A 14600-nucleotide genomic window follows, 5' to 3' on the forward strand; every position below is an offset into this window, starting at 1 on the left:
CTGCTATTGGAATTGAGAGTGAAATTACAGTGAAGATTTAAAAGCTCAGATGCTAGAACAAGACTTGGGGGCTTTGTCTTCCAACTCAACAATTGATATCTGTGTTACCAGCAAGTTGCTGAACATCTCTATCCCTCAATTTCCTCAACTACAAAATAGAGATTTGAAAATATACTCCTTCATAGGATTGTTGTGAAGATTAAATAAACAAATATACATGGAGTACTTTGAACAATGCCAGGTACATAGTAAGCACTGTTAGTCCTTATCATCAGACATAGCTGGGACTCCCTCCTCAAGAAGGCAGCCTACCCATATTGCTTTCATCAGGCCTTTATCTCAGGTCCCATACTTTCTCTCATAGTTTAGGTGCTAAAAGCAAAGCCCAAGAAAAGGGCTTGGATGGAGTTAGTTTATCTGAAAAGTGATTCCAGGAAGTGGTATAAGGAAGCAATAAGATTTAAACAGGAAACAACTAAACACCTATAAAATGTAGATTACTTAAGTTGTTATTGTAGACTATGCATTCTCAATGGGGGCAATATAGGAAAGAGAAAGAAATCTTAGAGATTGCAATAGTATGTGGCCTTCCAAAAGACTGCAGTGTATAAATAAATATACAAAATATCTGTGCTATTAAAATTTATGAGGGATGGTGGTTAGGAAAAAATTCTAAGAAAGCTTCGCAGGCAAAATAATCATCAATCATCATCATCACCATCACCATCATCACAGTATAGACAAAGAAGGCTCAACTCCGTAGAGCTCAACATTTAAGAAGCATATAGAATGACTCCCAGAAATATCTGGTTCATTTATTCATCAACACCCATTGTCCTGTGGTTAAAGGGGCATTATCTTCCCCATACTCCCAACACTCTGGGCAGAAACGCCTGGCAGCCTTGAGATAGAATTTCCGTGGTGCCTAGTGAGTGAGACCTGTTCACCGTACGTGGGGTTGGGATCAGAGGTGAGCTGAGGTTGTGTGTCATGGGCTATAAAATCTGTTCATATTCACTTCAGAAGTTCAAGCTCCTGCTTGGTCCTGGCTTCCGTCCCTCAAACAAGGCACTAAAGTCTCATTATTCAGTAACGTTTCTGAATGTTACATTTTTTCATGCTGATTTTTCTTTACCCTGTTTGGGTTTCTATTTAAGAAGCTGCTTTATAAAAAGACTATGGACAAAAGCAAGAACTAACACCTACAGTTTATCTGTTTCATCCCCTAACCGTATTTGAACTTCCTACTCTATTATGAACAAACTTGTCATTAACCTCTGCGTTTTGATTTTGAAGTATAAAGAAAAAGTGGTTTTATTGACTAAACAGGTTCACATCATTCTCAAGCTGCTAATCCAGGTAAAATGTTAAATATTTCTTGAGAAGAAAAAAATGAAATTGAACCAAAGAAAATTCCTTTAATATAGCTTCATAGCAACACATGAATATATCAACATCAGGATTAGTGGAGACACCACATCGAGTGTGACACTTAGCCTACCAACTGGATCAAGCAAGGAAAAATGTGCTTATAAACCATGTAAATTGATAGAAACAATGGTATGCGTGCTAACGCAAACTGGCACCTAGTAAGAAGCAGCTGTAAGCCAATATTTCAATAAGATGCACTTGTTAACATTGTACTTGTTTATAAACATGTGAAATCAAACATTAAGAATGCATCTGTTCTCTTTCTGATGATAGGTAAACACGAATAAACATCAATGGGAGAAGGAAACCAAACTTCTGTGACTGAATTTATCTTGCTGGGACTTTCACAGGATCCAAGGATCCAGATCTTGCTGTTCTGTGTTTTCCTGATCATTTACCTTCTCTCTATCTGTGGAAATCTGCTCATAATAATCCTTATCCAAACTGACTCTCAACTTCACACTCCCATGTACTTTTTCATTAAAAACTTGTCCTTTGCCGACCTCTGCTTCTCTACAAGCATCGTTCCTCAGATGTTGGCCCACTTCCTTGTAAAAAAGAAAAGCATCTCCTTTGCTGGATGCTCACTACAGATGGTTGTCTTCCTTCTCGCAGGGTGTACAGAGTGTGCACTTCTGGCGGTGATGTCCTATGACCGCTGTGTGGCTGTCTGCAGGCCCCTGCACTACTCCACTATCATGACCCAGAGGTTCTGTGTCCAGTTGGCTACAGTGTCCTGGATCAGTGGAGTGTTTGTGTGTTCAGTGGACAGTGCTTTTACACTGTGTCTCCCCTACCAGGGACAGAATGTAGTTAATCATTATTTTTGTGAACCTCCTGCACTCCTGAAGCTGGCTTCAGCAGACACTTACGATGCTGAGATGGCCCTCTTCTCAATGGGTGTGATTATCCTCTTGGCACCTGTCTCCCTCATCCTGGTCTCCTATTGGTACATTCTCTCCACTGTGATTCGGATGCAGTCAGGGGAGGGGAGGCACAAGGTATTCTTTACCTGTGGCTCCCATCTCACTGTTGTGGTTCTCTACTATGGCTCTGGAATCTTTGCCTACATGAGACCCAATTCCAAGACAATGACTGGAAAGGATAAGGTCATCTCTGTGTTCTATTCAGTTATGACTTCCATGTTGAATCCCATCATTTACAGCCTGAGGAACAAGGACGTGAAGGGGGCTTTCAGGAAGCTGTCTGGGAGATAGATGGTCCACCTTTGGAGGCAGTGACTTCTGACATGTTCCTTTAGTACATGGAACATAGTGATTGACAACAATATCTCCACTACCTTCCCTTTCTGCCCTTGCTTTATTTGCCTCAATTGATTTTTTTCCACAAATATTCATTAAATGCCTACTCTGTGCAAGCACTGTGCCCAGAACCTCACAATGTGAGTAAAAGTTAGGGCTTTCTTTAAAATAATTTCAAATCCACTAACAAGATAACGCAAATATAGAGATAACTTTTTTAATTAAAGTTTATTGGGGTGACAATTGTTAGTAAAGTTACATAGATTTCAGGTGTACAATTCTGTATTACATCATCTATAAATCACATTGTGTGTTCACCACTCAGAGTCAGTTCTCTTTCCATCACCATGTATTTGATCCCCTTTACCCTCATCTACCACCTCTCTTCCCCCTGACCCCGAGATAACTCTTTTTAAAGTTAAATAAGGAACTATTTTAAGATTAAAGAAAAATGCTGTGGGGATCAAAAGCAAGGTCAATAGCTTCTTTGAAGATCAGGAATATTTCATGAATGTGACTACTGAAATGAGACCTGATTTATTAGCAGGATGCGTGATTTCAACAAGCAGCAATGGGCCAGATAAGCTGCCTAAAGAAGACTATTAGATGAACAAAAGCACAGAAATGTGTAACTGAGAGTGTGTGGCAGAAAAAAAGTTAGAAATCAATTATGCATAGTCTTGTCGTAAGACTAACTAGTCTGTAATCTATTCAGCAGAGGTTTTTATGTAAAAGATTAACCAGTTTGCCCTGCAGGTAGAATTGAGAAAGACATGATCCTGCCTTCACTTTTGGAGCTTCATTCTGAAAGACAATGATCAAATGGAAAATTAATGTTGGCAATTTATATGATCACAGAGTCCCAATTTTTCAAAATATTTCTGTTAGAAGCTATCGGATTTGTGATGTTCAATATCTGAAGAGAGTGTTTCATCTTACTGTTAAATTTCAACTTTGAAGGGAATCATATTGATCATATTATGTAACTATCTAATGTTTTATTCTTCCTGTAATTTTCTTCATTAACACACACTGAGTCCATTGTATTAAGGTATCTGGCAGGGATACAGTCACGATATTTCAGCCAGAATGACTTTCTTTCTCTTCCCCAAAATTGTAAACCTCATCCTGACATCCAATCATTAGCACTTGCCGTTCACTTTGTCTGAAATGCTTTGCCAGTCATTCTTGACACATGGGACTCATACTCAGCAATGTCAGCTCATTCTCAACACAACTGACAGCTCTCCAGAGGCCATCCCCAAACATCCAATCGTAGGCAATATCCTTTCCAGTCACTCTCTTATCTCCATTATTGTGTTTATAGAACTTGACTCTGAAATTATCTTGTTTACTCATCTGGAAACCTCCTGATTAAAGCCGACTTTAAATCTACAATTAAATTAAGAAAGAATGATGACATTAATAAAGAATTATCCAAGGTCTATCAAAGGAATCTGGCCATCGTGGTGTGTATCATAAATACAAAAAGAGAATGATTTAAGAAATGAGTAATAAAACAAATAAGTAATGGGGATGTAATGTACAGCATATGGAATGTAGTGAATAATATTGTGATAGCATGGTACAGTGTCAGATGGTTGCTGGACTTACCATGGTGATCACTTTTTTTTTTTTCCCTTCTCCCACCCCGTGCCCCACTCTGGTCAAGCCGTTGTTTCTCAGTCTAGTTCTGTAGGACACAGCTCTCTGACCCATGCTGGTATTATGACCTTTGTGCTCCCCCCACTGAGGCAGTCCATTGCCGGTCATTAGTCAACCGCTCATGGCAGCTCTCGCTGGTGCCGGCCGCTCATGATGGCTGCTGGCCACTTATGGCAGCACACGGTAGCCCACGGCAGCACATGGCAGCACACAGCAGCCCACGGCTGCTCACGATGGCTGCTGGCCACTCACGATGGCTACCTGCTGCTCCTGGCAGCACACTGCAGCACACAGCAGCCTGCGACAGCACACAGCAGGCCACGGCAGCCCACGGCAGCTCATGCCAACCTCCGGCTGCTCAGGTCAGCCTAGTTCCAGGGTGAGCCGTTGCTCACAATCTTAGTTGTAGAGGGCACAACTCACTGGCCCATGTGGAAATAGAACCAGCGACCTAGACATTAGGAGCACAGCACTCCAACCACCTGAGCCACTGGGTCAGCCGTGATCACTTCTTTAGGTATACAAATGTTGAATAACTATGGTGTACCACTGAAACTAATATGATATGTGTGTTAGCTATATTTTAATAAAAATCTTAAAATAAAACAAGAACTAAGGAGTATTCAATAGTAACAAATGCAAAAGGATAGTCCAGAAGGGTGAGGACTGAAAGTGGGCTATTTGTCATAAAAGAAGAGATATTGGATAGTTGCTTGAGACAGTGATTTTGTTACTTATTTTTTAACCATGATCTAGTCAGTTCTTGTTGGGAATCAAAATCCTGATTTATAAAGTCAATAAGAAGTTAAGTCAGATGATGTTTAAATTCCCTCCCAAAAATAAAAAATAAAAATATAAATTCTCTTCTAGTTGCATATAACATGATTAAGACTCAAATGGTTCTTTAATAATTCCAAAACTTAAATAAGTATTGTTGAATTAAATAATATCAAATATAATTATTTAATTATCATTGAATTTGTTATTAGGACATTAGTGAGCATCTAGAAAAGCTAATCAGTTGAGGTAAAGCAGGAGATGGAGATGATATGGTTTTAATCAGCTAAAATGTGAGTGATACTTCAACAGCCAGGTTCATTACCTCTGGGACAGCAGAGAGCCATGCTCTGTCATAAGGGAAGGTTTACACTCTTCTGTTATTGTATGGTCTCCTTCAGCATCTCCCTGAGTGAAACGCCCTCTTAGCAGAGTAAACATACCATCCCTTAGAGAGCAGGTCAGGACATCGCCCAAACCAAGAAATCTCCATTCAACTGTTATACGAGTGAGAAATACAATTATATTGGGTTATGCTACTATGATTTCTGGGTTGTCTGATGTAACAGGTAACAAGTGTTACTTCATATATCAGGAGTAAGTAATTCAAAGTAGAAGTAGACCCAATAATTATAAATGCTTTTTCAAGAAATTTGTTGTGAACATGGGAGACATTTAGAGAAAAGGTCTGAAGAAAAAGGAAAACCAAAGGATTGTTTTTTTGAACAGGGAAATCTTGATCATTTTTGGAAGCTAAATCAGGATTGAGAGAGCTCATACTATAAGAAGAACATGTAAATACAGAAGCAAACAGAGCAGGCAGTGAAGGTAAGAAAGTTAGAATCTCAGCAATAACTGCATGTGTCTGTCCAGGTGTGCGGTTAGTTATATTCCCTCAGCACTTTGAAGATTTTTTCCCATTGTCTTAGTACCATTGAAAACTCCACTATCATCTAACTGTGTTTATTAGTGGGTAATCCATATTTTATCTCTAGGAGGATTTAAAAGACTTTTTTTAACATTGACATTCTATAGCTTCAGTACTGTGTGCATTTCTTTTTAGTTTTTCCTGCTCAGTACTTAGAAAATTGTCCACTCTCTTCAAGTATCACTGGGAGACACCACTAGGACGCACATACTCATGCCCAGGTCACACTGGATTGCCAAAGGTCAATGAAAGGAAGTTCTTGTAATTACAGACTCCACAGAGCACAGTCACACTGAACTGGAAATAGTCCAGGCTAAGAGAATCATGAAGGAGGCCATGGAGAGGGGGTGAGGTGGAAGGAGTGTCCCACAGATGCCACAAAATCCACTTTAAAATCTGTGTCGGGGCAGACCGTGAAAGCTGCTCTTGATTCCTGGGGTGTTCAGTCAGCAATTTAGAAATGGGCCATCCGTGCCTCCCTGAGCATGGGACAAAAACCTAGGGCCTCCAAGCTAATTTAGTGAGAGGATTGTATAGGGATATCAGTCCAGGAAACCGGACCAAAAGGATTCATTAACATCCCGTTTCCTGGACCAGCATTTCCAGGGGAGGCCATTTCGTCTGAGAAAACAAGTCCCTCTGAAGGAAGGGGTGAAATAGAGTAGAAAAGGTGATAGAATAAGGAGACAGAGTGGCCTCCCCCAGGACAGGGCCCTGGCTCACTGTCGGCCCCAGGGACAAGCAGGCCAGGCACAGCGGATCTCCCTTAGGCAGTTCTTTCTATATCTGCTTCCTCCAGCTTCCTGCTGCTTTCATCTTTGCTCGCAGACCCTAGCGAGAATGAATGAACAACATCTGAGCATCTGGACCCAAGAACTCAGTCTGACAACTGCTCCAGGGCTAGATGTGCTTCCTACCTGGGAAACTGTATGAACGAAGCAGTTTCTCCGAATTCCCCACAGGTGTCAGAACAGAAAAGCCATCTTCCTGTTCCATAGAAACTACCCAAGGACTGTATTAGCGCTCTGTCTGTGTTTAGTGCTTCTCTAGAGAAGATCTGTGGAGGAACAGAAGGCACAGAAGGGCCCCGATACCTAGCTCGGTCAGACTTCTCAGACTCTTAACCTAACTTAGCAAAAATTAAACCAATTGGATACCGCTAGAAAATCCCCACCTTCCTTCCCCATTTCTATGGGAACATTCCTGACCATCAAACAATCCTGAGGCAGTCTGCATGGTCGGCCAGCTGGGCTTCTCACCACCTGAGGTAAGAGCATTGATTCTTTCAGGGAAGTGTGCAGCCTCCAGGAATGTTGAGTGGAGACACAGAGCCCAAGCAGACCCTAAGAACTAAGCTACTCCATCTTCCATCTTCTCTAGTGCTTTGAGCTCCATAGCCCTTCCCAATACCCTCTATTCTTGGTGTTCTAAACAAGAAGAGGAATCAGTGAGGATGATGAAAGAGTCTGTGCTACATGCCAGGCTTGGGTATCTGTTTCCTGGCGAAGTATCAGTACCCGTCTTTAGACTCCATGGGCTTTGCTGGCCTCTGATAAGGATTTTTGCACCTGTCTGATAATATATGCCTCCAAAGGTGACCATCTAAGAGCAGATGATGTGCCTGTCTTATGTTCCTATCACTTTTTACCATGAAAATCCTGTGGAGTCAGAAGAGGCCAATAGAAACCAGTGAAATGTCAAAATACATAAGCCACAATATAGGGAAATGATTTAGAGAAAGATGCTTCACATACAGATTCTTTACTACATGTTCAGAGTTGGCTTTATCTGTCTAGTTCCCATGATGCATGACAATGATTTCCGTTAATCTCAGGGCCTGACTCTTCTGGCTTTTCTCAGGATTGGGTACCACGCTCTGGCAGCAGCTTTTCAGAACAGGAGCACTTCCTCTCTATCGCTGTGGCCCTCCAATGCAGTGTGGGTACTCTGGCCCTGCAGGAAGAAGAGTAGGGGTCTGGGTCTGATGCAAGAAAGGGAAGCTAGGATTATTGAGCCTTATTATAACATACAATACATACTCTCTTGTTGCCTACACCTTTCACCATTTACCAGACATAAACGCTCTGATATTCCTGGGCAGAGCCTCTTCTGTTATCCTATTTCTGAGTCCTCCCAGGTCACATTTTATCATAATCAGTTAAAAGAAACAAACCAACAAATAAAAAAATAAAAAAAAAAAACTATTTAAAAAAAGCACAGATGTTTGCATTGATCCTAAAGGTTTAACTCTAAAAGTAACGGAAACTCAAGCACACCATCCTGTATTCTCAGACAATCTGGAATTCTTCTCTCTCAGGCACATGGAAAATGTGGAGCTCATAAAGAGAGGTGATTAAAGGGCACATATGTCAGCTCTTCCAGTGAGGCTTGTTTCTACAGCCTTGAGTGCTGCAAACAAATGTGGGCCTAAATTACAGAGAAAAAGAAGTGGAAGTGCTTTATTGAAACTAATTTCTATACCTTTTCAGGTTTTCATCTTCAAACAGGTCTCTGCAGAACACTAACTGGGTATTTAAATTATTAGCCTAACATTGTACTTATAAGATAGGTCCAAGAATAATCATGGGTATGGGTGCCAGAAATTTGCTTTCCATTAAGAAATAGATGATTTAACCTTCCTGGAAAGATACACATTCAGGTTTGATGATTGAATAATGTTTTCATGTAGTGTCTCTTAATGTTTAGCTATCACTGTGACACGTGTTCTGTATTTAGATGGTCTTTTATTAAGATACAATTAAAAGAGTCAGAAACTGAGAAATAGAGAGTTAAAGTCACTGATATTGTGACAAGTTTACATGGCGACATATGATTACTAGATTTAATGGGGTGATCATATTTTAAGTTATAAAAATATCAAATCACTATATTATCCATCTGAAACTAATATAACCAACATAAGATTGTATACCAACTATACTTAAATTAAAAAGAAAAAAGAGGTAACGTCATTTACCAGTGGAAAAGGCATCACCTCATTGGATTTATTTTGGCCATCCTCAGGAGTTTTGATGTTACAAAACCAAGCAACCATTTTGGCAAAGTTTGACCAAGAATCCATTTGGTTCTAGGCAACTAGAGACAGCACAGAATGGAGCACTGGAACTCCACCCTGGGAAGTGGCTTCTTACTGATGGGGATTCTGAAGGACAGTGGGTCTCCTGAGCTGCTCTGTGCCACAATCTCAGCCTTGTACCTGTTGGCCCTGACCAGCAATGGCCTGCTGCTCCTGGTTATCACAAAGGATGTCCGTCTCCACGTGCCCATGTACCTCTTGCTTGGGCAGCTCTCACTGATGGACCTCCTCTTCACATCTGTTGTCACTCCCAAGGCCATCGTGGACTTTCTGCGCAGCGATCCCACTATTTCCTTTGGGGGCTGTGCCCTTCAGATGTTTCTGGCACTGAGCCTGGGTGGTGCAGAGGACCTCCTACTGGCCTTCATGGCCTATGACAGGTATGTGGCCATTTGTCATCCTCTGAACTACATGGTCCTCATGAGTCCAAGGGTCTGCTGGCTCATGGTAGCCACATCCTGGGTGCTGGCCTCCCTAAGTGCTCTAGGGTATACCTTATATACCATGCACTATCCCTTCTGCATGTCCCGGAAAATCAGGCACCTGCTCTGTGAGATCCCACCTCTGCTGAAGTTGGCCTGTGCAGATACCTCCAGATATGAGCTCACAGTGTATGTAATGGGTGTGACCTTACTGATACTTCCCCTTGTTGCTGTCCTTGCCTCCTACACACTAATCCTATTTACTGTGCTCCACATGCCCTCAAATGAGGGGCGGCAGAAAGCCCTAGTCACCTGTTCTTCTCATCTGACTGTGGTCGGGATGTTTTATGGAGCTGCCACGTTCATGTACGTCCTGCCCAGTTCCCTCCACAGCCCCAAGCAGGACAACATCATCTCTGTTTTCTACACAATTGTCACTCCAGCCCTGAACCCCCTCATCTACAGCCTGAGGAATAAGGAGGTCATGGGGGCCTTGAGGAGGCTCCTGGGAAAATACATTTTGCCAACACAGTCCACCTTCTAGGGAGGGCTCATGGCTTGTCTCTCACCATTCCTTCTCTGAATCAAAATGCTATACACAACCAGTCTTTATATAATATTCTGTGTGTGATGATATAAACAATTTATAATTTTCTTCATTTTTATTCTACTGTGTAGCTGGTGAACCTTAAGCTGCACTCACATGGGACATATCACTGTGACCTCTTTTTACAGCCCATGTTGTAAAAGGAATGCAAGAAGAAAATCATGGAAGGGATGTCTTAGACTCACTCTGTGATGGGACATTGTCTGGACTGATTACTAAATAGACACAGTAAGGGACAAAGTTTTAAATTCAATATCATATAGCTGTGACAAACAGTAATAGTTTTAGGCTGACTCAACTCCAATAGCCTCTTAACATCCGAGGACGACTGCATTCCTTTGAATTTGATTTTAGGATAACTAATAGAGAGAGGTATCCCCAAAAGATATATTTGGCTTCCTGTTTATTAGGCAAATGGTTGTTTGAGCAATTAGTTAGAAAGAATAACAGATTTGTATTCCAGACTTAGCAATCCATATTGAATACATAAATGAAGACAATATTTATGTTGAGCTAGTGTAAAAGTCTAAATGGGACATTTTTATACTGACTAAAATTAAATCTAAAATTAAAATAGAGAAATGAATAAAAGAGAATATGAAAGTATCAGATTTGAAGTTATGATTAGAGATACAATATCAGTGAGAGATATCTGTTGTGTATTTTGCTTGAATTTTTAAAGAATATGATCTTACACAATTTGTGTTTTGAAACATCAAATTAATTGCAAAGAGATCATATTCTTTTTTTTAAATTAAAATGTATTGGAGTGACAATGGTTAGTAAAATTACATAGATTTCAAGTGTACAATTCTATAATATATCATCTATATATCACATTGTGTGTTCACCACCCAGAATCAGTTCACTTTCCATCACCATATATTTGACCACATTTACCCTCTTCTGCCACCACCCTACCCCTTACCCTCTGGTAACCACTAAACTATTGTCTGTGTCTATGAGTTTTTGTTTCTTTATTTGTTTGTCTTTTTCCTTTGTTGCTTTCAGTTTTATATCCTATATATCAGTGAGGTCATATAGTTCTCAACTTTTTCTGACTGACTTATTTCGATTAACATAATAATCTCAACATCCATCCAGGTTGTCACAAATGGCATTGTTTTATCTTTTTTTATGGCAGAGTTGTATTCCATTGTTTGTATATACCATATCTTCTTTATCCAATCCTCTATTGAAGAACACTTTGTTTCCATTTCTTGGCCATGGAAAATAAAGTTGCAATGAACATTGGAGCTCACATATCTTTACAGATAAATGTTTTCAGATTTTTTTGGGTGTATACCCAGGAGAGGTATTGCTGGGTCATATGATAATTCTATTTTTAATTTTTTGAGGAACGTCCAGACTATCTTCGATAGCTGTTGTACCAACCTGCATTCCCACCAACAGTGTATGAGGATTCCTTTTTCTCCACAACCTCTCCAACACTTGTTACTATTTATCTTGCTGATGACAAGTGTGAGGTGATATTTCATTGTGGTGTTCATTTCCTTTCTCTGATGATTAGTGATGTTGAGCATCTTTTCCTATGTCTGTTGGCCATCTGTATATCCTCTTTGGAGAAATGTCTATTCAGGTCCTCTGCTCATTTTTTTTGTTGTTGAGTTGTATGAGTTCCTAATATATTTGGGATATTAGCCCCTTATCAGATATGTTGTTTGTAAAAGTCTTCTCCCATTTGGTTGGTTGCCTCTTTATTTTGGTGATTTTTTTTTTTTTTCTGCTCAGAAGCTTTTCAGTTTGATATATTCCGATTCATTTATTTTAGCTTTTGTTCCCCTTACCTTGGAGGTCTAATTCATAAAATCTCCTTTGAACCCAAGGTTCATAACTTTAGCATTTATGTTTTCTTTTATGCAGTTTATTGTTTCAGCTCTTATGTTTAGATCTTTGATCCATTTTGAGTTAATTTTGGTACATGGTGACAGAGAGCACTCTAATTTCAGTTTTTTGCATGTGGCTTTTCAATTCTCCTGGCACCATTTATTGAAGAGGCTGTGTTTTCTCTATTGTATGTTTTTGACTCTTTTGTTGAAAATTGTCTGTCTGTACTCATGTGGGTTCATTTCTGGATTTTAAATTTCATTACATTGGTCTCTACGTCTGTTTGTCTGACAGTACCATGCTGTTTTGATTATTGTTGCTCTGTAGTACAAACTGATGTCAGGGAGTGTGATACCTCTAGCATTATTCTTTTTTCTTAAGATTGCTTTGGCTATTCATGGTCATTTGTGGTTCCATGCAGATCTGATGTTATTTTGTGCTATTTCTTCAAAAATTCCATTGGGAATTTGATGGGGATTGCATTAAATGTGTATATTGCTTTGGGTAATAAGGCCATTTTAACTATGTTGATTCTTCTAATCCATGAACACAGATGTCTTTCCATTTCTGTGTGTCTTCTTCAACTTCTTTTACAAATGTCTTATAGTTTTCAGTGTATAGGTCCTCCACATCCTTGGTTAAGTTTATTTCTAGGTATTTCATTCTTTAATTCTTAAAAAAGGAATTTTTAAAATTTATTTTTCTTAAATTTAATTGTCAGTATATAGGAGCGCCATGGATTTTTATACATTGACTTGTAGCTGGCAACTTTACTGTATTCATTTATTGTTTCTAACAGCTTTTTGGTTGAGTCTTTAGGGTTTTCTATATATAGTATCATGTCATCTGCAAAAAGTGACAATTTAACTTCTTCATTCCAGATTGGATGCCTTTTACTTCTTTCTCTTGCCTGATTGCTCTGGCAAGGACGTCCAATAATATGTTGAATAGGAGGGGTGATAGGGGACAGGGATGTCTTGTTCCTGAACTTAGAGCGAAGGGCTTCAGGTTTTCACTGTTAATTATGACATTAGCTGAGGGTTTGTCTTATATGGCCTGTATGATGTTAAGGTATTTTCCCTCTATACCCATTTTATTAAGTATTTTAAATATAAGTCAATGTTGTATCTTGTGAAATGCTTTTTCTGCATAAATTGATATAATCATATGATTTTTGTCCTTTATTTTGTTTATGTGATGTATCAGGTTAATCGATTTGCAAATGTTGAGCCAACCTTATGTCCCTGGGATGAACCCCTCTTGATCATGAGCTCACATTCTTGAGGGCAATATGTGTATATGTCTGTGTCCAGAGGAAAGGAGGAGTCAGACATAGAATTTACTTTCTAGTGAACTTAAATATGGTTTATTTTACCAATTGATTTATTGGTATGGGAAGATTTATAACAAAAGCTGGGAACTTAAATCTGTTGACTTAAGAAGCTCAAAAATACTTTGGCTCACGTAGCTGGTGTTATTGTTAGGATAGTGCTTTGCGAAAAATCAGCAAACTTTTTTGTTTACAGAAATAATCTAATTGTTTAATCTATAAATCTAAACCATAATATGAAAGCTATTCTGTAAAACTTACCAAATTTATTATAAAAACTGAGAAAATTCAGAAATTTAGGAAGAAGCAAAAATCACCTGTAAAGTTTTCCTTTCATTGTTTGATTATCCACATATGTATTTTACTGAATTATCATGTACATGTTGATTGAAGTCTTGCTTTTTCTCATATAAAAGTTGTCGTAGATTCTCCCTTGTTAAGAAGGGACATTATAGGGAAAGGGTAGGGAGTGAGTGGCAGGGATGGAGGGGACCAGAGTGCTGAGTGAGAATCTCTGCTCCCCCTTTATTATCTGTGAGTCTTTTGACACTAAATTTAACTTTGTGCTTCAGTTTGTTCATCTTAAAAGTAGTGCTAATAGTAGGGCTCTTGATGATCTCATGATGTTTTTAGGATGACTGAATAAGATAATAACTGTCAGACACATAGGCCCGAGCTTGGCAAAAGGTGCTTATAACATGCTGGCTGTTATATGAATAAATAGTAAGTAGTCTTTAAAAACTTATTTTTTTAAATTGAGACGTAATTTACATATAATGTTTCAAATGTACAATATAATGATTCAATATTTGTATATATTACAAAATGATCACCATAAGTCTAATTAGCATCCATCACTGTACATATTAGGTGTCGCAAAAGTAATTGTGGTTTGAAAGGTTAAAAGTAATTGCAAAAACCACAGTTACTGTTGCAACAACCTAATAGTTACATTTTTTTTCCTTGTAACGAGAACTTTTAAGATCTACTTTCTTAACACATATGTAACACATCATTATTAACTATAGTCACCATCCTGTATGTTACATCCCCAAGACATTTATTGCATAACTGGAAGAAGAAATTATTTTAAATAACTGCCTAATAATTCATCATTTGAGTCCTCTGTAATATATTTAGGCATTTGCTTACATTAAGTATTGGTTCCCCAAATTTTCTCATGATAGGTCTGGTTTTATTTTAGGTCAAATTTCTAGAAGTTAAATTACTGAG

General features: G+C 39.0%; 2 protein-coding genes across 2 annotated transcripts; both read left to right on the forward strand.

Moving 5' to 3' along the window:
- Window positions 1–1158: 1158 nt before the first annotated feature.
- On the forward strand, window positions 1159–4840 carry LOC148755845 (olfactory receptor 2D3-like). Its single transcript, XM_088789951.1, has one exon. The coding sequence runs from the start codon at window positions 1725–1727 to the stop codon at window positions 2646–2648; it is 924 nt and encodes a 307-aa protein (XP_088646077.1). The 5' UTR covers window positions 1159–1724; the 3' UTR covers window positions 2649–4840.
- A 4230-nt stretch (window positions 4841–9070) lies between these two features.
- LOC148755846 (olfactory receptor 2AG1-like) lies at window positions 9071–12301 on the forward strand. Its single transcript, XM_088789952.1, has one exon. It carries the CDS (start codon window positions 9176–9178, stop codon window positions 10124–10126), a length of 951 nt encoding a protein of 316 aa, XP_088646078.1. The 5' UTR covers window positions 9071–9175; the 3' UTR covers window positions 10127–12301.
- The last annotated feature ends 2299 nt before the right edge of the window (window positions 12302–14600 follow it).

This window comes from Rhinolophus sinicus, chromosome 14, assembly GCF_057876585.1.
Source record: "Rhinolophus sinicus isolate RSI-liver-muscle chromosome 14, RSI-T2T, whole genome shotgun sequence".
In the NCBI taxonomy this organism is placed as follows: Eukaryota; Metazoa; Chordata; class Mammalia; order Chiroptera; family Rhinolophidae; genus Rhinolophus; species Rhinolophus sinicus.

What these genes read in the sequence shown, in the direction of transcription:
- LOC148755845 (XM_088789951.1), top strand. Translation starts at nt 1,725, where the DNA reads ATGGGAGAAGGAAACCAAACTTCTGTGACTGAATTTATCTTGCTGGGA.
- LOC148755846 (XM_088789952.1), top strand. Translation starts at nt 9,176, where the DNA reads ATGGAGCACTGGAACTCCACCCTGGGAAGTGGCTTCTTACTGATGGGG.